Source organism: Halichoeres trimaculatus, unplaced genomic scaffold, assembly GCF_033239565.1.
Source record: "Halichoeres trimaculatus isolate MK-OKI-2021-1 unplaced genomic scaffold, fHalTri1.1 fHalTri1_scaffold_15, whole genome shotgun sequence".
Classification (NCBI taxonomy): domain Eukaryota; kingdom Metazoa; phylum Chordata; class Actinopteri; order Labriformes; family Labridae; genus Halichoeres; species Halichoeres trimaculatus.
This window is the reverse complement of record NW_027437193.1, coordinates 2,329,877-2,357,588: the sequence shown is the minus strand read 5'-3', so window position 1 is coordinate 2,357,588 and position 27,712 is coordinate 2,329,877. Positions and strand designations below refer to the sequence as shown.

Genomic DNA, 27,712 nt, shown 5'->3' with positions numbered 1-27,712 from the left:
AAAAAGAGAAAAAAGAAATTAAAATCAGCACTGTAGCAGATATAAAGAGAAAGGAAAGAAAGAAAGTACTTCCTTGTCCACAGGGAACACGCAAAAGTCGACACAACCAAAAGTTTCCATGAGAGCTTTAAAGAAAATCATCAGATTAATTTTGGGCTTTTCAAAAAAAAGAAAATAACTCCCTGTTAAAAAATCTGTCACAACAAGTCAACTTAGACATGGCAAAAATATTAATCAGGCTATTTTCTAACACTTTCTGCAGACAGAAGTTGGTAAATCAGGCGTTTTTCAGGATTAAACAAAACAGTAAGTCTGTTTGAAACATTTCCTGATGATACAAATGTTAACAAAAACATAAATTCTGTTTATTAGTTACTTGGTGTAAGGTCAGAGGTCAGTCAGTGAGCCCTGCTATGGTAGAGATCCATCCTTTGGCCATGCTGAAGATGAAACGTCCCCTCCTCCTCCTTTTTCTGCTCCCTATGTGAAACATCCCCTCTTTGTCTCCCTGTGTCCCTGGTGCCGTCTCTCTCATGTGCTGATGCAAACCACTCGAAGCTCTGGCCCAGATTAAAGAGAGCAGTTCCGGTGAAAGGAGGAGGCCTTTATTTTTAGATGGTCATGTTTAATGAATGACCTCGCCTTCAGTCTCTGGCTCGTCGTGTTAAAGAGGAGGAGGAGAGGTCTCCTCTGCTCACACGCCAACATCACCTGCTGAGAGCCAGAGAGTAGCTGGATTATATGTGACAAACACTGATACTAATATTCACTCATCTGCCAGAAACATGTAAATCTTTTGCTCTATAGCTTGGATATATGCAGCATAAATAATACACAGCTACTGTCACGTCACCTGCTCGTCTGCTGACTGACTTGTGGAGTCAGGAGTGTGAAGCTGGTGAATAACAACACAAGTTATCACAGCTCTGACGCCTGGGCTTCTGGCCAATTAATTTGCTGGTGAATGGTAGCAAGAGGCTAAAATTATGGAAAGAGGAAAAAGAAACGAACAGGAGCAACAGTAATGAACTGTAAACTCAGTCAGCGTGGGTGAAGTAACTGGTTTCTGCTGTGTAGTTGCATTTTATGAAACAAGGCATGATGGGGTTAACTCACTTTTGGAGACAGCCTCTAGTGAACATTTGAGGAACTGCAGTTTTGGCACTTCCAAGTTGGCTTCATCTGGTGCAAGGGTCGGGAAACCTGCAGCTCTGGAGCCTCCTGCGGCTTTTTGACCCCTTGTAGTTTTGATAAATACTGAAATTAATTATTATTTTTCTTCCAGAGGGTATTGATGATTAAAGACTCTGACACTAAATAAAATCCTGCGTTAACATTAAGTTGAACTAAATCTTAATCCCATCTGTCAATAAAGCCTGCCACTGCTCTACTTCACCTCCTACAACATCAACAGCCCACCAACTTTCCATGCACCTGTGGCTAACCTCAAGTTTTACAGCCCTGGGAAGATAACTACATCTACAAAAAGACTAATCTGGAAGAAAAGACTGATTTTAATTCTATGTGGATGGATTCATTTAACTGCAAATGCACTTAAACTACATGGTTGATATGTGAAAAGTCTTAAGCAAACAAAAATGAGTTAAGTGATATTTTCAAATTCAAGTATTGTTTCAAAAAATGTTAAAATTTTTGTAAACTTTTGGAGTTTCACGATTATTTAATATTTTTGCAAAATAAGTTAATTTCATTTTTTATTTTTGCAAATTTTGGAATAAAAATATGATATTTTTGCAAATTTTTGATGTATAAATATTTTTTTTTTTCTGCAAATTTCTAAAATTTGATATTTTAATATTTTTGAAATTGCTAAAATTGAAACAAATTTTTTAAATTTCAAACTTAAAAAAAAACACATTTTTTTGACATTTCAAATTATTACAATTTTTGTTAATTTTCTCATATCCAAATTTTTTGCAAATTTTGGAAATTATGATTTTTTTTAAATTGTTGCAGATATATCAAAAATAAAAACTTCGACATCACGTTTCATTTAATTAACCTAAAAGGCTTCTTGTTTAGATAATTCTTATTATTTATTATTATTTAATTATTTTAGATCTTAATGTGCACTCTTTTATTGTAAAGATATAGTAGATTTTGGGTCTCTGGAATGACTTTAATACAAATGAGCTGAGGAAAAATGGCTCATGTGAAAGTAAAGGTTGCAGACCCCTGATTTAGTGGTAGTGGTACATTAGGATTTATGAAGAATAGACACTTAAACATTAAATATAGAAATTTAAACTCATCCAATGAAAGCAGAAAGGCTGCATTAACCTTTGCAACACAGTCAATGCTTCACACATGGGATAAACTGACAAAACCCTAAAATCTGAATGTACAGCTCCATTATTACGTGCTAAACTGGTGTTTATCTGGTTTGGTCGTGCAGCAAAGTCCACGTCTCTGTGGTGTTACATTCAAGAGCTAAAAGGCTGTGATGTTTTCAGTTAATGTGATGTTGTGGGATGCAAAGAAGAGTCAGCCTGATAGTTAATGCTTATGACGAATGTCTGAGCTGAATGCTGTGTGTGTGTGTGTGTGTGTGTGTGTGTGTGTGTGTATTACAACATGTGTTACGGGCTCAAGCTGCCAAATTCTCGGTTAATGCCAAGATTAATTATGAGCATGTTGTCCAAATGGGGATGAAAACTGACATGACGTGCAGTAATCACATTACACAGACAGCCGCGTCCACACACTGCAGGTTACGCTGCAGATGGATGGATAAATCCTGCATGTTCAACATGAGCTGAGCCGCAGCCGCTGCCCTGCAGGTCTGAAAGCTCAAATATGTTTATGACAAGGTTTTTTAAGCTCTCACTGCTAGGGTTTGAAACCTGCGAGAACTGATGAAAGTAGAGACCCCAATTCCAAATGTGTGAAGTTGTAAGAAATCAGGATTTAACATTTTAAAAAACATTTATATAACTTATTTTTTATGCTTGGAAAAGGACTGGAAGCAGGGTGTATAGCAAAAGCAGAGCGCCCTGGATGTGTGCAGTTCCTTTTCAGTGAATCCCTTCCTAAAGACGGTCAGAACAAATATTCTGCTGATTGAAACCAAAAATAAAAACCAAATATTTTCGATATACACCGGTAACAAACGTTCCTTCTCTGGTAAATGGGAACCAGGAGTTTTCTGTGGTAGTTTATGTAGTTTTACTTTCACAGCCTGCTATTAAGTTTAACACTCAGACACACACAAACAAATGTCTATTGTTCTGTCTGGACCACAATGGTACACCAGTGTGTCTTGACTCCACTGTGAGTGTGTGTGTCTGTGTGTGTGTGTCCTGGCTCTCCAGTAACAGAAGACACCATTCAGGGATAACGTGTGTGTTGTTCAACAGTGGTTGTGCCAGTCAGCTGATTCGGCGTCACTCCGGTGTTTCACTGTGCTGAAGCTTTAACAACGTGGCTGTTGTCACCCCCACAGAACCAGAACCATTCTGCTCCCTCTCATTTTCTATGTCTCACTTTCATCCTGATTGCAGAACAGCACCACCTGGTGTCTGCTTATCGTAATGTCACCTCAGTTCCACTACACTGCAGCTGGGATTATATGAAATGTCTGAGTAAACAGATTATCTGGTATGACTTCCATTCATAATAAAACAACCTGCCATCGGTAAACACCAAAGATTAGCAGTGACGTCCATCCAGTCATCCTTCATTGATTCCTCTGAGCTTTTCTGTACTTATGGGTGTTTCTCCTTCGGTTAAAGTTAAATTAGCTGCTATTACTTGCACTACAAACTTTGAAGTAAGAGTATGCAGTGCAGATGGTCCTTGGTCCTGGACAGAGACTACCTGTGCTCCACCTACTGTCTGTCTGCAGTAAAGGTCAGAAAACCAACCTTCCCTACATTCACAGAGGGGACACAGGCAAGCTTCACCCTCAAGTCTTTATTAGTTATGCTGATCAACAAGTGCTGAAAACTTCCATACTTCAGATGTCCATGTTGGCGAGACTAAAGGTCTGTCTCTGCTCCAACTCTTTGTTTCATGTTATCTCAATGGAAAGTTAGATAGAGTCAGCATTTCCAACATGGCAACCACTGATAGCCTTCAGAAACTGAGTGACGACTGTAAAGCCTTGTTTCCACCAAGTGGTTCAGTTCGGTTAGTCCTGGTAAGGCATGCTTTTTGTGGTATTTCCACTGACTAATCCCGAGACAAATCCCCAAATAACCGAGATGAGCGGTCCTACTTTTCGGAACCCTTCTGTTGGGGTGCCAAACTAAACCAATCCGATCCTAGAAGGCGGCGCTACAATGCTGCAGTCCGTTGATTGGTTGAAAGAATCATCACTTCCTATTTGACGGCAGCTGCTGTTTCTCCTGGCGGCACATAGCCTTCTCTAAAAGCTTGATTGTTCTTTGTGACACCGAGCCACATGCCAATCACAAAGAAGACAAATTGCTGGATGTCTACCATCGTTGCTCTTGGTTTATCATGTCATTTATTTGATCTTCATTGGATTCATTAGCAGAGTGCACTGTCACGCAGCTATGGAGTCATGCTATTGTGAAACTGATGTGGCCATCAGCATCCAGCTTACACACCGCCTACCACCAGAGGGTACGGTTGGCTTTGGGAACGAATACAGGATCCGTCCTAACAGAGCCAACCCGTACCAAACTGTACTGATCTAACCCTTGATGGAAACAGGGCTTTTGACACGGTCAAGTCTATATTTAATTATCCAGTGGGTTCCCATTTATTCTTGTTGTTTAGAGCATTTTTCAACATTACCTAGTTAATGACCCTAAAGAAGAATGTGATGACACAGTTGTCACCTTCCTTTGTTGGTGTCATACAGATACAGAATGGGTGTGCAATCGTTTGTTGTCTCTGAGGGGCAGTCTTACCTTCTTCTCTCATTCTAGTGTCAGTGTAGGAGCCACATTAATCTTCATGTTGGGTTTGTCTTTGGGAGTTGTTCTTGGGGTATTTTAGTATGGTTCTGTGACTCGATGAAAGCCTTTTATTTTGGGTAAGGTTATACCAGTTACAGAGTGATGGTTGACTAGAGGATAATCCCTCAAAACACCTAATTTACCTCTTTCGAAATGATTCTTGTCAGTAATGAACAACAAGAAAGGAAGAAATATAATTCTGTTTTTTTCCTAAACAGATACACAGCAACACTGAAAGTTGCACAGATCTTGATTTGTGAGCCACGAGCTGTATTGAAATATGCTGTGCTTCTTTTCATGGATGCATTTGAAAAGATGTGAGGTTGACTCTTTTTAAGAATCTTGATAGCCTCTTGACTCATCCTTGTCTTCTCTTTTACCATCATCTTCATTAACTTCACAACCATCCACATCATCTCCGTTGTCACCCAGCATAACCTTTTCCATCAGCTTGATATCATTCACTGTCTTTTCATCAATCTTGCATCAGCATATTATCATTTTCATTCTTTATCTCGTACAAAATCCTCTTTATAATCTTCACCATCCTCTTATCACCTTTCATTTTAGCTAGCACCCCAACATCCCTGCCACCTAATCCTTGTCACATCCTCCGTTATCCCCATTGTTGATATCATCCCTCTTATTGTATCATTTAACTTTGTCATCACTGTTAGAACCTATTCATCATCATCCTCAACGGTCCCCATCTTTACCTCTTTTTACGTCCTTCCCACTAATCACCACAAGGTGGCAGCAACAGAACAACCATCCCTACAAGGCGTTACTCCTTTCAATTGAATGTATGACTTTAATAGAACTTAACATATTAAGAGCTCACTTAAATAGTATGCACCATGCTTGTAGAACAGCGTTTGTTTATTTCCAAAATAGTTACTGCCTTAAAGAGCGGTAAAATGTTACAGTTACATATTATAATGATCTTTTAATAATAGAGCCAGTTTTTACTTAACATACCAAATTAATAAATAGAGTATTGGGCCCCATTTACCAATATCTTTACTTCTCTGCTGGGTGTTTTCCTTTTTTTGTAAGCTATTGAGATTTTTTATTGGAATATAGTGAGACAATTTTAAACCTAAGGAACCCTTACCAAAAGCCTTAAACTTCATGATAATTTAGGATGACACAACCCCAAATAGAAATATGTATTTGCATTGAACAACAACGTGTGTGTGTGTGTGTGTGTGTGTGTGTGTGTGTGTGTGTGTGTGTGTGTGTGTATACACACATATATTATGTTTCTTTCTCTCTCTCTCTCTCTCTCTCTCTCTCTCTCTATATATATATATATATATATATATATATATATATATATATATATATATATATATATATATATATATAAATGTTAGATGAGGCCTTTTTCTGAAAATGTGCCTGTAACTAATAAACTGACTGAGTTTGACAGATTGTTGCTTATGATTACTCTTCAATTTCACATGCTGATAAATTTTCTTAATTTGACCACTACTTGTGCTGTAACGACTACCAGTAGTTCATCTGCAGCTTTTAAAAACTTTTCTGATAATTTTACTTTTTCAGCAACAGCTTTTCAATGCATTTTCTTCAATCAGTTTTCTGCATTTCTACACATTTTCTGCTAAAGAAGTGTAATTTTCCTAGTTTGAATTTTTTTCAGTCAGCAAGATTTTTCAGAAAATTTGAACATTAAAAAAAAGTTTTGTATTCCTCACTAAAGAGACATCATACTGTGTTGGGGAAGACTTTTAACTGGAGATTGAGAGCATAAACCAATTTAATAAATGATTACTCAGGGAATTAATCATCAGTTTTTTATGTCTGCTATGCCTGTAGTTCCCCCTGGTGGCCATTAGAGAAACTGACATGAGGAAACTGTAAACAGGAATTGTCACAGGAGCAGACCAAGAAACTAACAGACACATCAACAGTCACAAACAACATTTTGATATACTGAAATGATTTATTGATGATTTAATATTTCAAAAAAATTAACACATATGAGTAAATGTGATTAATCACAAAACATTTCAGAAAGATTACCAAGAAAACCAAGATGCTAAACACTACAAAGATAGAAAGAAACAAGTATGCTCAAGTATATTTGATTATCCTCCTTAAAGAACGGCTGAACATTAGAAACCAGCTGCTGTAACCAAATTAATTCTTTTTTCCAAAAAAATAAAAGAGTAAAAGCTGGAAAATGAAAAAATTAATTGTTGAATGTTTAAATGTGAGAAAAAATTTTTTAACACCCTGACGTTTGATTGTTCTATGAAGTTTTCATAAGTCAAACAGCAAATCACTGAACATATCAACCTACATTTAGCTTTTGAAGCACACCATGTGCCGATTTTTTCTGAAGACAGTTGTTTGCACAAAGAATTTCTTGACATGTTAAAACTGATCATTAAACAATCCAACAATCATCCAGCAAGGCATTTATTCTATATGTCCATGGTCAACTAGAGTGCTTACGATAGACCATCTAATCTAAAGGTTATTCTTAAGTTGCAACCACAATGCAAACGTCCCCCAGCATCAGCAAATGATGGAAGATTACCAACACCACCTCCTTGGTTACACTTCTTCAAATACAAACACTGATTCTCAAAAGTATATTTTTAATCTTGTCCGTCAAAGTTCATTGGTTGGTCTCATCAGTTTGCAAATGGTTGGAAACAAGTCAGATAGAATCACTGCTTATCATTTATTTCTGAGCCTGTTTGGGGTGAACTGGTTCAGGTCAAGGCTTACCACGAGAAGAGTCTGCTCCAGAATGACTTCTGTGGTGTGTAGTCTGTGTTTTTCGCCAGAGGTGTCTCTCCTCTCTCTACTTGAGCTATGTACTTTGCCTTTTCTCTCATTTCTGTCAGGGACTGAACTCGTTTCTTCCAACCTGGCTTAGCCTCATTTTTCTCTCCTTCAATAAGCATGTCGATGTACTCTGGGGTGGAGAGAGGATTTGGCCTCAGTGCGATCTGTTTGAGTCTGTTTAGACACTTGGTGGAGCCCTCCATCAGTTTCTCCACCTCAGCTTGCACAGCATTATATTCAGCCTTCAGTTTCCCGATCAATGCCTCCACAGGTGACTTGGCCTGTTTGGCTATGTCGTATTTCTTTTTCAGGTCGTCAACGGTTTTTACCTCAGTAACGTCTTTGTACTCCCATTTGTACTTCTGATGAAAGTGAACACTCCAGATACACTTCCCCGGACACACAGTGCACTTTCCATCTGATCCCATGGCAGAACAGTTTATTTTGTCTTTATCAGCTGCATAGATACACTCATCATGGCAGGTGAAATTGCACTGCTGACAGTTGGTGAGATATTTTCCAGTGCCTGAAAAATCGACCTGGAAAGGTTTCTTGACAGTGACTTTAATTTTGAAGTTCTCATTTCTGCTGATCTCTGCTTCATATGCTTTCAGTTTCTCAGCTGTCTCTTTTATCTCTTCGAGCTTGGCTAACCCATTTTTCACCCGGATCTGCAGGCCTTCAACTGAGACTTCCAGCTGCTGTCTCTCTTTGAGGACCTCCTTTGTCATTGTCAAGCTTTTGGTTTGAATGGCTCCTAAAGCATTGAAGAACCTCATCATGCTTTTTGTCCCCATGTTCCAAAACATCTCATCAAAGTTTCCCTCCTCATCATCTCCACTCATGCTGTCTGCTGCAGGTGATTTGTTGTTGGCGAATAATGCTGAGTTATTTAATTTGAAGTGAACCGGCTGCCCATCCTTTGTTTTGGGACAGGGGACCTTTGCTGCGTTGATTGCCTCAAGAACTGGCGGACACTGACCGTCTGCAAATGTCACCATGATCCTGATGTTCTCTGCAATGTCTTTGCCAAAGATTGCGAGCACAGAATCAAACACATATTTCTGGGAGTGTGTGAGTCGAGCTAAAGCAGCCTGAGCTACAAACCCCACAGCATCAATTTCCCTGACACCATGGTCAGAGGAAAAGAGATTACGCAGCTGCTCTACAATCTCTCTGTCTCTCTCTATGCCTCTGGTGTCTCCAAAACCTGGAGTGTCCACAATGGTCACAGAGTGATCTATTTTAAAGCCTTCCTGGTGGTAGATTTTGTACACGGTGACTTGAGAAGTTTGGCTTTCAGCTTGTGTTTTTGTTTGCTCCTCGTCAATCAGTTTGAATCTGAAACTGTCGGCCCAGCTCACTCCAACAATGTAGTTAATCATTCCATTGATCAGAGTGGATTTTCCTGATCCAGTCGCACCCAGAAGCATGATTGTGCGGTTCGGCTTCATGCTTTCTTCACCAAAATCAAACCTCCGACAGTGTTTTATGTTAATCATCTTCCCTTTCTTCAGAGGCAGTTGGTAAACTGAAGGTGATGCAGAACTAATCTTTCTGCTTGTCATTTTGAGTTCATCTTTTAGAGCTTGTTTTGTTGTGCAGATGTCTTCTCTGGTATCAACAGGTTCCTGCAAGTTTTCTGGTTTCTGACTTGAACTGGGAACAACTTCAGGTCTCCCAGGAGAGCTGGAAGTCAAGGTTTTAACGGTAGCACTGACTTCATAGGTTGGTCCAAGACCTACTGAGGTTACTGCTCTGCACCTGAACATGTACTCAGTGTCTGGACTCAGATCACCCACCTTCACTTCTTCAGCCTTGGATGCTGTCTGCTGTTTCCACTCTTCCTCTCCACTGACACAGTACTCAACAGAGTAGGAGGTGATGTCCTCTGATCCAGACTTTGGTGGATCAATCTTCAGAGTCACACTGTTGTGGTTTATGTCAGTGACTGTGACTGACTCGGGTTTTGAAGGTGGCTCAAAGTCCTCAGAGACTGAAAAACCATCTTTGTAGAGGTAGATACTTGAACCTCTCTTTGCCTCATTTTTGATTCCAGCTGTCAAGAACTTGATGTTCTTGCTCCCCTTGTTGGCCTCTGCAAAGTCACTGAAGATCTTTGCTTTTTTCCTCATCGAACTCATTTTGTCTCTTGAAGCGTACCACTGCTCCGTCTCCAGATCCTGAGTACGTGAATCTTGGAGGTTGTCTGGTTCTGGTGTTTTTCTTAAGTAGTTTGATAAAGCTGAGAGGAACGGCTCATCACTTCCCACTGAGGTGAAGACAAAACATAGAGCATGTTCTGTTTTTAGACTTTCTTTGTACAGCTCGTTTTGAGATGGTACAGTCTTGGTGTTTTTCATCGTTGTGGTCAAAGACATGATTGTGTGGATTTCTCTCTCTTTACAATCCATCCACTCATTCAGGCTTTCCCTGTTGAAAGGAGAGGAGTGTCTCTTCTTCAGGATCTCTGCAAGTACATCCTCCTCTTCTCCTCCTCCTCGGATTGATGGAAGTATCTTGGCCAGTGTCATTTGAAATCCAAGTTTGAATTCAGAGCACATGTCTTTAAAGGTTTTAATCTTTTTGCCAATCTGTGGGAACTGATGTACTATGGTGGTTTTTAAGGCATCGTTGCACCTCATTTCCAGCTCACTGAAGTCCTCCAGGACACTCTGACATTGCTGAACTAATCCTAGACTTATCTGACAAACAAGTTTTGCAGCAGTAGAATCTATAGCTGTCAGCGGCAGTAGCCACACCTTCATTGGTATTGCGTTTTCTCCGTTTTCTCCCAGCAGCTCTGGCAGACTTTTGTAAACTTGTATTGCTTCTTGATAGGATGTCGGCATTTTCTTGAGAGAGAAATCTCCAAAGAAACTGCAGGAGAATTTGTCTACGTTTGCTTTGTCTTTGTCTTCCATTTTCAGTGCACCTTTACCCTCTATAGCAAGGCCAGGAATCTTCTTGATCATCACCTTCAGGTCTCCCTCAATGTCTTGATGATCTTCGTCTTGAGAGACCTCACGGTCAAAGACAAAGAAGGCTTGTGCTCCATAAAGAATCGCTGTAACCACATGAGTTGCCAATCCTTTCTCAAAAACATATGGATGCTTCACATTTCCTGTTCCAAGATGATTCATTGACAGTTCCTGGACCTTTGTTGTTGCTTTGTACTTTAGTGTTACCCTGGCTTGGTTTTTGGAAGTCTTACTGTTGTTCAGGTATTTGGCTGATCCATCAACCTGTACCAGTCCACCCAAAAAACTTGCCTTCAGTGAGGCTTCGACATCTAGTGCTGAAGATTTATCATCAATTGATTCAGAGGCAACTATTTCAAAGTCATTGTAGTTTTGTTGCCTTTCTCCAATGTGCTTGATAAGGTCGTCGTGATCCCACAATTTCATGCCTGCACAAAAAGGCATACAACTTTAGAAATAGCCCCACAGGAGAAAGTGTCATTATTTCTTATTTGAAAGATTGGATTAAACAAAGTTACTCGGAAAACATAATATCAATAGGAACTTCAATGCCCTTGTACCTGGCACAAGCGAGTCTTTGCGGCAGTCGTACAGCATCCCGAGGCTGAAAGGCCGACCAAGTGCTGCCACCTCCATCGTCCCGCTGATTTCAGAGTCCATTGCTGAGCCTGAACTGGAAAGAATTGAAAGCAGTTTGTTTGGTTGTTCGATATATAGCCTAAACTTATAGTCATTCTATATAATAAAGAAGTATAGCAAACATTATGACATTTATAGAATTATCCAAAAAGAAAAGTATTTTTTGTGCATGTAATCATCATAAGTTGTCTAGCAAAATACGTGGTGAACTCACGTATCTGGTCAAGAAAACTTGTCAAACCCTTTTTCAGGTTCTTCTAGTTGTACCTCAGTATTCAATTTTAAAACTCATCAGATTTTTTATTTTAACTTGTGAGCTCTTAAAATGTAAGCAATCTACAGACGTCTGACCACGCCTGAACATTACCCAAACTGCCTGCTGTAGTTTTCCATTTTAAGCAAGAGGCAGAAGTTACTGCAAACAAACTCAAAAAGAGATTTAAATGAGCCTTTTTGTGGAGAAATATTAAACTATTAAAATTGTGTTTTTATTGTGTCAAGTCACAGTATAGATTAAACTAAACAATTTCCACCGAAATCGTGAGAGGGGCTCGGCCGGCTGCCAGGTTTTTTGCATTTATGAAATAGTTCAGAAACACTGATGACACCAAACCTTGTTTTGGACTGACACTTTGTCTCTTGCCATCACTGGCACATTTTTTGGCCAACAGACATGAAACACAGATAGCTTCCTCAGGGTCTTGTGCCCGTGATGGCAAGAGACAAATGAGTGAAATTCTACTTATCTCTGAGAAAACCCCTCAGGAATTAACATGGAGGTACATGGGGTGATTCCTTTGACTTCTCCTGACAGTTGGCCGTTTTGTGAAAAAGTGCTCGATCCTTTTGCTTAAAAAAACACTTTGTCAGAAGCAGGACAAGATTACCCACGTTTTAATGTATTCTTATTCCCCTTCTGTGAAGACTTTGGAATTTATGACAATTTGTTCGAGACAGCTACAACCTGTCATCAGCAGCCTCTTTCACTCTAGCTGAAGAAGTTCCGCACTCTAAAAGCTGAGGTTTTAGGGCAAAAAGCGAAAAGGGAAAAGTTTATGTTGCTTAAATAGTAAAATCTCCAAAACTGTAAAAGATATCTACAAGAGAGGTCAAACCTGAAGAGCCGAAAGATCTGTGAACATTTTAGAGCAAAAATGGTGCCTGTAAGTGGAAGTATGCCGAAGTCTTAGCATCTCAAAGTTTGTGGAAATTTGAGGGAGAGAGTCCTAGATTCCCATTCATTCCTTATGAGAGATGTTTGCAGTTTTTCGTGAATAACTCAGCCAAAGATTGGCGTAATACCAACAAAAGTCAAAGCACACTATTCCTGGCCAAACCTGACGTTTTGGTGTATAATTTGTGGGGGTTTTCTCAAAGCCCTAGGAGGAGAAGCGAGCCAAAATTTTGTCCAGAAGATGAGAAAAAAAAGCTACAAATGGAAGAACATTACTCCTCCATAGCTTGCTATGGAGGAGGTGGGCTCGTTTGAAGCCTGAGCCTCTAAAAATCTAAGGACAAAGCAAAGATATATTTTCCATTTAAAAAAGGGGAAGATGTCTGCACATCCATTGTTTACACATGACATTGATAAGAAATGGATGTAAAGTCTTTCTGAACCAAATCTACTATCTTATCAGGAAAGATCTGAGTGCAAGGTTCCATGATTGCAGAAGGTGTGTGGATCCCATAGGCGAAGAACTCAGCCAGTATAGCACTCTAGCACTAGAAGCTGAAGTCAGAACATCAGGAGCCAGCGTGCACTGACAGATCAAAGTTTAACGATGACTAAATCATTCCTCGTGTCACTCCACTCCTGAACCAGAGACCTTTTCAGGACAGTCTCACCTGGGCTAAGGAGGTAAAGAACTTGGCTACTATACAGAGGTACAGAGTCCTCTCAGATAATGTTTCTTTGTGAGTCATGGACCCAGAGACTGGAGGAGGAGCGGAGAGGCTCAGGAATCAAAGATACATGAAGTCTAGAGTAAAGTTTATGGAGATGCGGGTTTAAATTTCCGGTATGACTAGCCCCATGTTTGTACTGTGTTTCATTGGTTAGCAAACACACCTTAAAGAGAATCTATGAGGAATTGTTAAGAGGAAGAGGAGAGACGCCACACCCAGTAACACAGGCAAGCACCTGAGCAGAGCCACAGGCTGATCTCCTCTATGACACACCACACTGAAGCAGTAACCAAGTACTGAGTGAATATAAATGAATATACTTTTCAGGAAGCCAAAATTTCTATATCAAAAATCCTCCTGTAATTCTGTGGCTGAATAAGCCTCCTTAGATTGGAAGAGTAAAGAAGCTTGAGAAATGTTGATATTGGCTGACTACTGAATGATTATTTCAGAGGGCCCACAAATCAAATGAAAAATTTTGAAGAACTTAAAACTGGAACTGAAAATTAACATACATCTTAAAGAATATAATTCAGATTCAGGGGTGCAAACTCGTCACCTCTTGACAAAATTTGCAGTTTTGGATCAAAAACAAATCTTCCTGTGTTTCTTATAAATCTGCAATAAAAATACTTTTCTCGAGGCGGGGGCTGTTAATCTGCTTGGCAACAGTTAACCGTTAAAGAATACAAATAGACAAATGCAAGACATACACAAAATCAATAGTAATAATAACAATAATTCAAATAAATAGTGCCAATGCTGCATTAAAAAGTGAGACGCCCCAAGATTGGCATGGTTGGGCTTCCTGCATTTGAAGTAACAACTCAACAAATTCAACGACAACATGAGCAAGTTCAGCAATGATGGCAGTCAGACTGTGTGACCACATGCACAAAGTATTAAGCTGTACTGTGTACAGTGAGTGGGAGATTATGTAAATGATAGTCCTGTCAGAGCTTCTACAAGCTTTAACTTTAAAATTTAAACAGAAGGATTTTTACAGTTTTCTTTTACTAATTAACTTACAGTAGTTTTTCTGAAAACACGTTATCCATGCTTTTAGTATGATTTTAACTGTAATTGTCAATTATGGCTTTTGAATGGTATAAGAAGTAAAAATCACATGTTTAAATATATTGATATTATTGCTTTTTAACCTTTCCTACCTTTTAGGCAGTGTGCAGTGTTAGCAACTCCAAGAGCTGTTCAGCTGTAACCTTTAACAAACTTCCTCTTTTGGTGGAGTCATGCTCCACCAAACTGCTGGATCTGAAAATAAATAAAAAACACAGTTAAAGGAACCTGGAAGTATGCTTATTAACTGTAATACTTGTCTGGGTTTGTCATCCACTCTTAAAAACACACCTCCACTTACAGGTGCTAATCACAGTTTTGAGCTTTAGCTCATCTTACCTGTTTATTCAACTCACCAAAATAAATTGTAGCCCACAGCTACCTAAACAATAGTATCTTCATGGTGTTAACAGGTTGTTTTCACATTCTGATTTACTTAGTCTAGTTAAATAGCTTCCTGTTTTACCTCCAAGAAAAATAGACAGAAATATGTTAAGGTACTTACAGTAGAAAGATGTGTGGTCTTCTGAGGATGGTTTACAGTTTCTGCCTTTTTATTGTTTCCAAGGGAGAAATGTCACCTGACTTTTATTCATTGACAGGAGGAGGTGCAGAGAAGAAACCGACTGATTTCTTAGAAACAGTGTGACCTCTTTTTTGTTTGATGTACAGGATGTGTCGGGGGGGGGGTGAGAATCTCACCCAGCTTGCATAATACCAGTGACCACGCCATTGGATTCAGAGGTCTGTACGTAGATTTTTTAAGTTCTGTGTCCTCAAACCACCTTGGGCTTTCAGAAACAGTAAGATCTGAAATGTAGAGATTAGTAATTGAGGCTGATGACCTGCTGTCATTGCATTTTATTCCCCATTTCAGCAAAAAAGTCTTTAGCATAATTTCCCATAAAAACTTTGACAGGTGTGCAAGCTACTTTTTATAACTTTTCTCAGGCTACCTTTGTTCTCAAGCTGAGCTGTGCTTGCGTTATCTGTCAGAACAGAGATATAAAGAGGATGTTGAGTTCATTTTTCCAACCATAAACAGTTTTGGTTTCAGTTTCTTAACAAGGTTTGGTTTTGTGTAGGAAAAAGTTGTGTCAAATAGGCTTAATGCGTGGCAAGGTTTAGTTTTAAAACACACCAGTCATCATATGACACAGTCAGGGACGTAACAGAATTCCACCAAATGCAGAAACTGTGAAATAAATTTCAAGATGCACAAAATAAAGTTGCGTAAAAAAATTAAGGGGCCAAATTTTAGTGCATGACTGAGTTCCCAGCACAGTTTTTGAAAGTCTGGCACTGATGACGTGGGAAATACTCTGTTTTGCTAACAGTGAGTTTTTGCAAGATTGGGCCAAAGACACATCAGTCTGGATCAGCGCTTCTCCTCACACAATCAATCAATCAATCAATCTTTATCTATATGGCGCCAAATCATAACAGACATTATCTCAAGACACTTTCCTTAAACCTCAGACAGAACCAGACTCATGTTAGACAGACATCTGCCTCGACACACTCTCCCCTGCTGCACCAGAGCACAAGAGGTTCGTTTGACAGTATAAAACTTTGACATACAACTGTCTCAACGTAACATACTTTGAGTAACGTTAGTTAGGTTTGATCAAAACTACTGCAAGGCAGCTTCAAGTTGCCTGTTTTTCAATTACCAGAACAAGAAACTATGCACTGGAGCAAGTTATCGTTGCGATAATTTTCAAACTGCAGTATTACAGTGACTCTTATTATTGCAAATGTCTCTAAAGTTATGGAGTGAAAAAAATACTCTATGAATTGATTAACAGACACAAATTCATTTACAAATTCAACCCTGATGACCCAAGCAATTTCCGTCCCATCTCTAATCTTCCCTTTCTGTCTAAAGTACTGGAACGTGCTGTTGCTTCACAACTCAAAACCCACTTCTCCTCCAATAACCTGTTTAAACCATTTCAATCCAATTTCAGAGCCAGACACAGAAATGAAACAACCCTTCTTAAAGTCTCCAATGACCTCCTCTCCCCGGACTCCAGACACCTCAGTATTCTCTTCCTCCTAAATCTCACTGCAGCCTTCGACCCCCCCCCCCAGAACCCAAACCTTCACTGGCTTCCCATCAAATTTCAAATTCCTCCTCCTCACCTATAAAGCCCAATAACCAGGCTCCTTCATACATCTCCGACCTGCTCCACCACTACACACCCCCCATAGCCTCCGATCCGCTAAAGCCCATCTCCTCTCCCTACCACCTGCCACCAAGCACCAAACCTGGGGGGACCAAGCTTTTTCTTTTGCGCCACCACTCTCTGGAATGCTTTACCACTACACTAACTGTCCCAACCTCCCCACCTTTAAAACACTAACCGAAACCTACCTTTGTAAAGCGCTTTTAATATTGTCTTTTGAATGTACTATATTTTTCTGCTCTGCTTTTTTTAGTCATGTTTTATTGCTGTGTGTTGTTTTATATGCTGTTTTTATCCATTGTAAAGTGTCTTTGAGTATCTAGAAAAGCACTTATAAATAAAATGTATTATTTTTATCATTATTATATTCCCTCTTCCCAAGCAGTGGAAAGGTATAAATTGTATCTCTTTATGATATGAGATCGTGTTTTCTTTGGGCTGTTTTCAGGGTAGCCTTTGGTCTGCATTCTTTAGAAATATAAAACCTCAGTGTACTTTGTATGTTGAAAGGTGTGTGTTCCTCTGAGGACTTTACTAGTTCCTGCTATTTTATTGTCCTTGAGATTCCACCTGATCTGTATTCATTGACAAGGGGACTAACAGAGGGGAAGCTGGCTGATTGCCCAGAAACAGTGTGACATGTAGACTCAGGGCCCAAGCTTCCTCTTCTGAAGACTTTCTTTATTCTGCCCCAAGTTTTGCCAAAGAAGTTCAACATTTTTTCAGCTAAATACTTCGTTCAAATATATGATTATTTAGCTCCATTGGGACAATACTGCAATGACTGGACCGTTAACCTTAAAGGGAATGATTTTGTCAGCACCAAAATATGTTATTCCCAAATGGTAGGCTGAATAAAAAGTAGAGTTAAAAAGACCTGCACGCCTTGGAAAGAGTCAAGTTTTTACCACAGTGGATGATTGTGCTCATGGGAAACAGAGTCTTTATCCTAGAAAAACACTTCAGATTCCAGATAGTCCTCCCAGTACTTTTGATCGCCTCATGACCACATCAGGAGGGCCAGTCTTTCTGTCAGCTCTGTGCGGCTGTTAGAAAAAAATTCCTGTACAATGACTCCCCCTAGTGACCAATACAGCACACTGTAAGTATCCAAAGTATTGTCTGTATGGGCTGGCAGTTTAGACATGTTAAAAACCAACCTGTTCGTAAATTACACCCTTAAGAGAACAAAGATGTATCAATAGAAAGTTTTGAAGATTTGAGGTTTAGTTTTTTATTTTTTGGTGTTTGCTGGGGGTTTTTTTTGGCTTTTGTTTTTGAGAGTTTTGGATAAATATCTTTTAATAGGTGGGGTTTTGTTTGTTTTAACTGTTGATTTCAGCAGCTAAATGTTGACAAATTTAACAGATACTCAGCCCGTTGAACTAAAATGTTCCTCTGTGTCCTTCTGACTAACTCGTCTTATGTATTGCGAATATCGTACTTACAGGGTTTTTTCTTTTTTTCTTTTCGGTCTTAAACAGTTCTTTAAGTGTCTTAATGAATTTTTGGCATAAGTGATTAAATACCAGTTTTCAGAGTCCAAACACTAACCGAGCCTGGGACGCTAATGGGAAAGAGAAAAGAAGGACATGTTCTCTGGAAGAAGTGTTAAAAACTGTTTCTTGAGCTAATGTTTACGCTTAAGTTGTCAAGTTTGCTCTCTTTACAAACTGGTTATCCTGCTGACACCTGATTTGTTGACTAAAAAACAAAGTCTGCCATCTCAGGTGTTCCTAAAGACTGTATCTAGAGTGGACAGTGTGGCTCCACCATTTATCATTGTACGGTTTTGAAGCCAAAATTCCCCCGTCACAGGGGCAGCCATTGTAGCAGTTCGTAGCCAGAGTCTGAGCAGTAGAGATGATGAGGGATTCTGGGAGAATCTGAGTGGAGCTGGGTGACAAAAATAATAATATTTTTTCTTTTGAGAGTCTAATCACTTCTTGACTCTACCTCCCGACATATTTTACAATCCCTGAAAAAAATACATGAGAAGCAGCTGTCAATCATCGTTAAACTTTACGTAATGCCTTGTTTTTAACCTCGCATGACTAATGAAAACGAAACTTTTCAGAAAAAAAGAGGAATTGAATAAAGGCAGCCAAAAGATATCTTTGTAACACCACAACAATCAGACGTGAGAAACATTTCTACGAGGAGTATACATTTTTAAAATTTTGACCACAGCCCATCTGGAATGGCTGGAAAGCCCGATTTTTTAACCTATACTGCAGCCAGCCACCAGGGGGAGCGGTCCGAGCAAGCTAACGTCTATTTTTTTTTTTTTACAGTCTATGGGTGTTACCTATTGAAATTCCTCAACCTATTGATGATGAACACAAATGGGCTCATTTCAAAGTTCATATCAAAAAACAGACAACTAAGGATCAGACTCCAAAACATCGCAATTATCCGAATCACATGGAGGACTTAGAGACCTAAATTCAAGACACAATTTTTGTCCTGCACAGCTAAAACCTTTAACAATATGGATTCAAGCTAACTGAGCTAATCTACTCATTAGCTCAATAATGAAAATGCTAGACCCCTAAAGATCTTACCTTTACAGATATCCCTTTGAGTGAATGAGGGAGTAATGAACCCATCCCAAATTGATTCTTGACAAAGACACAATCAGAAGGTGATCTGTAATTTTTATCAGATGTTCTCAGAAATATATTCAGGTAATAATCTTAAAAAAAAAAAAAGACAGATGGGAAACAGATAAATACAGATGTATCACAGGACTTATCAGAGGAAATGTGTTCTGAGCCCAACCCTCTTAAAAATTTGTGTATTTCAAACCAAGAGGGCACTTTGGCGCCCCCCTCTGTGCACACTACTGGTGGCATTGTTAGGCGTTACACCACAGGGAACCTTTAATTACCTCTGACATCAGCGGTTAAATGAACCACTGGTTAAAACCTGAACCTTTTTGTCTTGGCCTTTGGTCTGACACCCCACCCCCCATCCCCCACCCTTTTCTCCTTCATCTTCTGTTTGTTTATTTACTTAATGTAATATATACCTTTATGCTTTTTAATTTCATTAGTATTATATTATTCTATGTGAAACTGTATTAGTGACGTTTAAGTTGCTTAAACTTAATAAGGGCGAAGTTAAAAGATAGAGAAATAAAGTCTGGTCCCATCTGTAGATTGTCCTTTATGAAGAATCTGTCGTTAGCAAAAATGTAGAAATGTAAATCGATCAACGTCTGGAAATTATTCAGAGCAGCGTTTTTCAACTTTTTACAAACAAACATAATTTAGAAACTTACATTTTTTTTGTACTCATTAAGAACGCAAGTTTTCTCTAAACAGAGTATTGAGGCGATGCCACATGGTGCCTTTGTAACCCACCCTCCCTGAAGACTTGGTGTGTGTGTGTGTGTGTGTGTGTGTGTGTGTGTGTGTGTGTGTGTGTGTGTGTGTGTGTGTGTGTGTGTGTGTGTGTGTTTGTGCGTGTGTGCGAGTGAGTGAGTGATGGGGGGGTTATGCATCTTCAGGAGCCTATTAACACACCAGCTGTTGCTAGGCAAGCCCCTGGTTTCCAGGGCAATGTATAGACCCCTGATGGTCCACTGTGTGTGTGTGTGTGTGTGTGTGTGTGTGTGTGTGTGTGTGTGTGTGTGTGTGTGTGTGTGTGTGTGTGTGTGTGTGTATTTCTATAGAGATTAGGTGTGAAAGTAACACAATGAAGGAGGGCGTGGTGGAGACAGTGTGTGCATGTGTGTTTTCAAGGGGGTCTGTCTCCATCTGCATACAAGTGCTTGTTGCTGATTTCAAAGTTTACCACCTCTAACTGTCTGTAGGAGAAAGATGATACGTTAGTGGGAAACTGTTGACTCCATGTTTAACTCAGTGTTATTCTGTATTGTATAAATATGTGTCTGTAAGCTTTTTCAAACCCTAAAGTCTCACAAAAACAGAAAATATCCTGATCAGTGAAGCAGAAAAACACAGCTCCAGCACTCTGAAATGTTATTTGCTGCTCTCTACCGTTATTTTGTGTTACGTTACAAAGAAACACACTCTCCTGCTTTAAACTGTTGGATGAAACAGAAATAAAAACACTTCATAATGAAAAAAAACCTCACATCTGCTTGATGTTGTTGTGCTGGGCCTGAGCACTACGAAGAGAACAGGAAGAGCTTGAAAAGGAAGGTGTGTCACCCTCAGTACCTGCATGGTCCCTGTGGGCGGAGCCTGTGGTCATCAGGGAGGATTATGTTCATGTTTCTAAAATAAGACGATCCATCATTTATCCCACAATAGGGAAATTTACAGAGTAACAGTATGCTATAAAACATGTGCAATAATGAATAAACCTACCATCATCATCATCATCATCATCATCATCATCATATTTTGTACAATAAGAATACATAAATAAGAGTGATAAAATAAGGCTAAAAAAATAATTTGGCTTCTCTGGGATTTAATAAAACAAACTATAGTAAAAGAGGAGAGTGCAGATAAAATACTTTCAGCTGTTGTATGCTAAGCTTAACAGTTTTCAACTGTTTTCAGCAGGGATTTAAACGTCAGAGTTGAGGCCTGTCTCACATCTTCTGGAAGACTGATCCAGATTTTGGGGGCATAAAACTGGAATGCAGCCTCACCGTGTTTAGTCCTGACTCTGGGCACCAGCAGGAGACCTCTCCCTGAGGTTCCCAGAGACCGAGTTGGTACATATGGGTCTAGCATGTCAGAGATGTACTTTGGTGCTAAACCATGAAGAGACTTGTAAACAAGCAGAGCTGTTTTAAAGTCTATTCTCTGAGCCACAGGAAGCCAGTGCAGAGACCTGAGCACTGGACTAATATGGTCGTATATCCTCCGTTCTGGATGTGCTGACTCTGGTCTTACAGCTCGTTTTGAGAGTCAATTGAGCAGGCCGCTACAGTAATCTAACCTGCTGGAGACAAACGCATGGATCAGTCTCTCTAAGTCAGGTTTAGACACTATTCCTTTAATCCTGGAGATGTTTTTGAGATGGTGAAAAGCAGCTGATGTTATTGATTTGATGTGGCTGTTAAAGTTCAGGTCTGAGTCCAATATCACCCCTAGATTTTTAACCTGGTTACTCACATTTACAGAGAGAGAGAGTCTGAAGTTTTTTCTGTGGGCCACAGACGATGGTTTCAGAAATGAAAAAAAAATGTTTGTTAGGAACATCTGACAGAAAATCTCAGATATAAAAAGAGTGAAAAAAAAAATAACAAGGAGAAAGTGAGAAACACAAATATACCTGGACTTACTTTCTCATGAAAACGTCTGAAGATCGGTGAGCGGACAAAAATGTGACCCTGCAAGAAGAGCAAAATGATTGAATTGCTTTATTTAAAGACAAAAAACTAAACAACACAAACATTATCTTTACTGAAAAAGAAAAAAAAAAAGTTTATGTTCTTATCATGACACATTCAGGGGCACCAAATGCAACTCTGAGTTTGAACACACAGGGGCGACAAAGCACCAGATGAAAGCTGGAACTCAGTATCCATTCCTTCTAAATTTCTGTTCAAAAATAATGAAAGAAAGAAAAATTAGAAAACAAAGACAGGGATGTGGAAGCAGAGGATCCTAATTACAGCTCCACAAACTCTTGTCACTGTCCTATGAAATGATTCCTTAACGACCTTTGTAGAAATAGTTCAAGTGTCATTCATCATGCTTTTGTTTTCTTACAACAGAGGATTTGGGGACACATTAAAGAATAAACTCTTTAGCGTAGGTTTCACGAGTTAGGAGTTTTTCATCTTTTTGCCACAACAGCAAAACATCATCCTAAGTATAAAAACACTGAAAGATAGCGAAGATACTGGGAACTTTGATAAAGTTAGAAAGATATTCACAGATCCATCTTTCCCTGATCAGTAACTCATCAGTGGGACTTTACTTTCACCAAACCGATGCTCCATGTTCCTCATGTTGTACAGGCGACTGTTCTTCTTATAGTCCAGCTATGGAATATCATAAATTTATGATTTACCTTTTTTTCTTTAACATGGTCTTAATCCCCTGTCATAGTTTCCTGTATGAACAAGACAAGTTCGTTTGTTTGTAAAGAATGTCAAGTGTCTTCCTCCTCACAGTAAAAAAATCAGTTTAAAGACCATACGTTTAAGACCTAATGAGGGAGAAAAGCGTTAAAACGTGGCGTCACTCAACTGATCTGCCTCTCAACTTATCAAGCATCTGTTACACTGCAGCTTTAGCGCCATCTTCTGGGTCCTTTATTAGGACTGAAGTGGTAAAATATGTCTTTATTGTTTGCGTTGGTGTTTGAGAGTTAATTTTAGATGACGGTGAAAGGTGTGTCTTACGCACCATGTTTTACAGTAACTCGTCTAAACGTGTTAAGAGTGAAATGTTGTCTGTGAAGTCGGTCACTGTCAGATCAAACCTTCAGGGTGAAAGCACAGATTCTGCTCTCTGATTGGCTGCTGCTTGAGTGAACTCAAACTCAGGTGAACCCGCAGAGCTTGGCGGTTCCACAGGTTCAAACCCCACACACTGACCCCCATTGGACGGCTGTTTCCCGCTCCTTAGACGACAGCCAATCAGGGTGCAGCTGATGAGTGTTACATGTTTTTGGCGTGCAACACAGGACTGACTTACCATCTCCAGCCCGAGGCTCTGATCTGATGTCATGTCAGGACTCATCTGAGAGTGTGTGTCAGACCAACGTTTACTGCAGGGAACACACTCCTCACTGCACCGCACGTCCATTTCAAGATCTAATTTCTTTGCAGATCTATTAAATAATCAAGAAGCTGGTGGTGAAGTTTCTCTACACTTTGGGGAAGTTTGGAGCCTCTCATGAAGTCACCTGTGTGTGCTTCTTTAGTGAACTAAATGACTAAATATAATCATCATCCTCACTGTTCTTCTCAAGAATTACTCAACACTTAAACAGACTAGAAAAGCACTCAGAGAGCGCAGACCCCCACCAACACTAACACTTTAGGCCGACTTTAATGTTATACTTCCTTTCAGCACTGTCTGCTACAGTTTGGTGTTAGCTGCAGGTTTGTACGATAATTTGTTTCCTGACTGTGTTGAAAATGATGATGACCCGGTACATATTTCAATATTCAGGATCTTAGTCTCCAGAATGTTGCCAGGATCTGGATCGTACTTTTACATCTGTCAGAAATTATGGTGAACTTGTCTTGTATTGTTTTGCAAAGCAATCCGACCATTTATCGTGGAGCTATATACACATATGGTGAAAACAGCCCTATCTCACAATGATAAAGAAACTTTAACAAAGTCCTGGATCCAGACAGTGATCCTGATCACCTCCAAGATTTAACGACATCTTCCTTATCCCATTTTGAACATTTCCTGAAAATTTCATCAAGATCCGTTGGGTTATGTTGTTCACAGACAATGCCCAAAATATTGGTCACATGTTAACCATGTAGGCTGAAGGTGTGAAGACGTCTAAAACTTTGCAAAATTCAACTTCAGCAAGGGGCGCTGATATGGCCTTGCGGTCTGGGTTGTTTGCCCCATGAGGCCGACCTTTGAGCAGTCGGCTGGGTTTTAATCCAACACCTTTCATCTTGTTTCCTGCTCTGTCCGCTAACCTAACCTCTCTGAAAAAAAGACAGAATCTAAATAAAAATAAGGAGAGGATAAAAATCAGTTTACACTGTGAAATAATGTGAAATAATGTGAAACACCGAGGCCACAATCATCAACAGATATTAGTTATCCCCAGACTTTGAAGTCCTGTCAGGTGAGAGCAGTAAACAAATGTTGATGATTGAGTTAAAGCCAGAAGGATGGAAACAGCCAGCTTAACACAGCTGGTAACCACATCACAAAACCCAGTAGAGCACTATTTAGGAACCACAGCAGACCTGTAGACAAAGCTACGGTAAGTACATGACCCAGACCGGGGTCTGAGGGATGACTAATTTCACTAGCACAGGACTTTGACCACTAAACATTGCAATCAAAATCCATCCATCCAACCTTCCATTAGCTTGGTCTGGGTCAGGGGGGCAATGCCATCAGGGGAGACCAGTGGCCTCTGTCCCCGGCCACTTCCACCAGCTCATCTAGGGGGATAACGAAGAGTTCCCAGGTAATGGTCTCCATCGTGTCCTGGGTCCACCCTGGGGTCTGAAACACCTTGTTTTATTCTGATCCAGTAACTTTGAGCTTTTTCTTTCAATTTAAAATATAAAATATTATTTTCTTTTTGAGTCTAGCTACAAAGGATGGGTACCTTTCACATTTGAAACTACACGGTACGGATGCCCTGTACCTGGCAATTGATACTGGATACTCAACGGTACCAGTTTTGTGGTACTTTTGTGTATTTATGTGATAATAAATATTGATTTGTTTAATAATAAAGTGTCTTTCTTCCAATTTTACAAATTAATCCTTTAACCTTGCAATATTGTGTTCATGCCCAGCATGGAAAATTGCATACTCTTGCGTGTTAAGGTACCTACACATGGTACCTTTTAGTTTTACATGAATTGGTACTTGGTACCACAGACAGAATGTGGTGTGTACCTATAATCGACCTAATTCGGTACCCATCCCTACCAGCAACTATTTGAGTTTTTCTTCTTCCTTTTTTTTTTAATTGACAAAATCTAAAGTAAAAAACTCTGTTGGATTCACTGATTGTTTTGTTATGATCAGTACTAACCTTACTTGAGGTTTGCTTTCTAACCCTGTGGATGAGATTCTAACTAATGGGTCTCCAAATTAAGGATATTTAAAATAACCCCCTCATAACTTTATTTCAGTAATTTCCTGATGATCTTGTGGATTTTATGACTATTTTTGGAAATAAAATCAAGGAGTGTAATGCTTTTTTGTAGAATTTGTATAAAAAAATGGTCAAATTTTCACAAAATACTGCAAATTTTTCCACTTTATTCTCAAAAATGTATGACTAATATTTTTAAATTTTAACTTATTTTTGTCTTTAAGTAACCTAAAATCCGTTGTTGCAATAAACTGGACCATATTTTGAGACATGTTGGTAGTTCAGCTGCGCTGTGTCATTAAAGTAACACCTGGAAAAACAATGGAGTGAAGAGAATGAAATATCTGACATTTCTGTCTGAAATGGAAAATATACACAAGTCATATTTAGCTTTTCTTTTTTTAACTCAAATTTTTCCGGGGATTGTTTTTTTCTTGATTGTAGGTGAAGACAGACGGGAAGTGTGTGAAATAATGAGCGGGAACACACACCAACCACTCAGTGCCGTCCCTGAGCTATGACTGTTTCTGAAAGATGAGACAGTTTCTCAGACTGTCCACGGCTTTTTCAGCAAACTCTGGCTCAGCAGTTTGATTGTAACTCCTCAGCACCTGTTGGTCTCACCTGTACCTGAGCTGAGGGAGTGTATCAGCCTGCGTGAAGAGAAACGGGGACATCTTTCATCCTGGGAGTGTGTGTAATGGTGTGTTTTCTACATTCCTGTGTCAGGACTTCCTCACTCACTTTAGGGCCCCGCAGGCTGCAGCTGACATGACCGAACAGAGCTCAGGTCCTCCTCCTCCTCCTCCATGTTCCTCCTTCAGGATCCTCCTCCAGCTTTGTTTCAGACCTGCAGCGGTGGGAGAGGACTCCAGGAGGTTGATGAATCTGTGAGTCCACATGGACCATCCCTGACCAAAGGAGAAGACTTAAAGTAGACTCTCAGACCATGATCTCAAACATTTACTGAGGGAGGAAAGTTTCAACACAGACATCAGATTTGTCGCCCCCTGCTGGCACAAACAGAGACTGCAGGTGTGAAGTCCTGAAGCTGTGCCAGAGAAATTTGAGCCTCTTTATCAGGAGAGAGACATTTTAAAGGAATGTGTTGTAAGTTTGTATTTCAGCCCGTACCTTTGTCTCATCCTCCTTCTCTTTGTTTCTCCGTCTTTTCACTGCGGGCTGTGTAAACTCTGCTCTCAGATAAACGCTCTATCAATAAACTTTCACCACCGGCTTTATTAGAAGTCTGTTAACCCACGTTTTAACCCAGAGGAGGAGGCCGGGCAGCCGACCGGCTGTGAGCCCTGCAGGTCCGACCACAGAGGGAGAAGGTGCGTTTAACTAATACCTGTGAGGCAGCTCATACCTGAGAGTCTTTCCTGTAGTGTTATACTAATCACTAACACAGTGTGTGCTTTCTTTAAGCATTTTTAAACTGTTTTCTAACTTTTTCTTCATTGGTGAAACAATAAAGACATAAAACAGAGTGAAGTCTGTGTGCAGCCAGTTTCTTTAGTTTTTTTTTATTGTTTTTCTCCACTTGAAAAAAATTCTACATGTGCATTTTATTCAAATCACAGTCACAGGCTGCATCTCAGAGATTTTTTTTTTTTTTTACCTCTTTTTGCACGACTCTTAGTGTTTGGACACTCGTCATCCATCATGACCAGGGGTCTGCAACCTTTACCATCATAGGAGCCATTCTGCCCCAGCTCACCTGGATTAAAGTCATTCCAGTGCCACAAAATCAACTTTATAGTCACAATAAAAAATATGAAGTTTTTAAAATTTTATGAGTAGTAAATTATAGTAAAAAATATCCAAACAAGTAAACTATTGAATTTATTGTGCATGTGATGTCTTAGTTGTTTGTTGTTTTTCTTCTAATATTTCAATTTTTTTGGAATTTCAAAATATTTCAGAAATTTTTGAAATTTTAAAAATTGGAAAAGATTTTGGAATTTCAAAAAGTTGCAAAAATGTAAAAAATGAAAAAAATTAACTACATTTTTTTTTAAATGTTATATTAAAAATATGCAGAAAATCCAAAAGATTTTGAAATTTCCAAAGTTTGCAATCTAAAATAATCTACAAAAAAAAAAATCCCAAAAAAATGTCAAAAGTTTTCAGATTACACCTGAATTTGATAACATATATTGATGATTTTGCTGAATTTGTTATATTTTGTTATTTGCTAATGCTCTTTAAGCCAAGGGGTCTGCGACCTTTACTGTCACAGGAACCATTTTTTCTCAACAAGATTTTTAAACTCATAAAACTGTAAATGTGATGTCAACATTTTTTTTATTCTTAAAAAACCACAATTTTTAACAATTGTAACAGTAAAAAAAATGCTCAAGAATTGGCAAAAAAATGAAATAAATTAACAAAATATATATCAAAT

At 39.3% G+C, this 27,712-nt stretch overlaps 1 protein-coding gene and 1 long non-coding RNA gene across 4 annotated transcripts in view; one reads left to right on the top strand and one right to left on the bottom strand.

Annotated features, from left to right (window-relative positions):
• The window catches only part of LOC141803960 (uncharacterized), a 29,210-nt gene extending 2,580 nt beyond the window's left edge, over positions 1-26,630 (top strand). The window contains exon 3 of one of the 2 annotated variants that reach the window (XR_012599622.1): positions 26,035-26,630. This is a non-coding gene — a long non-coding RNA (uncharacterized LOC141803960). Of the gene's footprint in view, positions 1-25,749; positions 25,789-26,034 lie in introns of those variants that run through there. The other variant, XR_012599623.1, reaches the window with a different exon arrangement.
• Positions 7,591-14,557, bottom strand: LOC141803951 (stonustoxin subunit alpha-like). 2 transcript variants are annotated; one of them, XM_074688083.1, is made up of 4 exons: positions 14,461-14,557; positions 11,308-11,420; positions 9,484-11,175; positions 7,591-8,520 (listed from the first exon to the last, which is right to left on the bottom strand). In XM_074688083.1, exons 2-4 carry the CDS (start codon positions 11,405-11,407, stop codon positions 7,703-7,705), a joined length of 2,610 nt encoding a protein of 869 aa, XP_074544184.1. In that variant the 5' UTR covers positions 11,408-11,420; positions 14,461-14,557; the 3' UTR covers positions 7,591-7,702. The 2 variants fall into 2 exon arrangements, with proteins under 2 accessions (XP_074544184.1, XP_074544182.1); XM_074688081.1 differs by having other exon boundaries at positions 7,591-11,175.
• Positions 26,631-27,712: the final 1,082 nt, after the last annotated feature.

What these genes read in the sequence shown, in the direction of transcription:
- LOC141803951 (XM_074688081.1), bottom strand. Translation starts at nt 11,407, where the DNA reads ATGGACTCTGAAATCAGCGGGACGATGGAGGTGGCAGCACTTGGTCGG. An exon ending in CAAAGACTCGCTTGTGCCAG is followed by an intron (nt 11,176 to 11,307) that starts GTACAAGGGCAT and finishes CTTTTTGTGCAG; the next exon opens with GCATGAAATTGTGGGATCAC.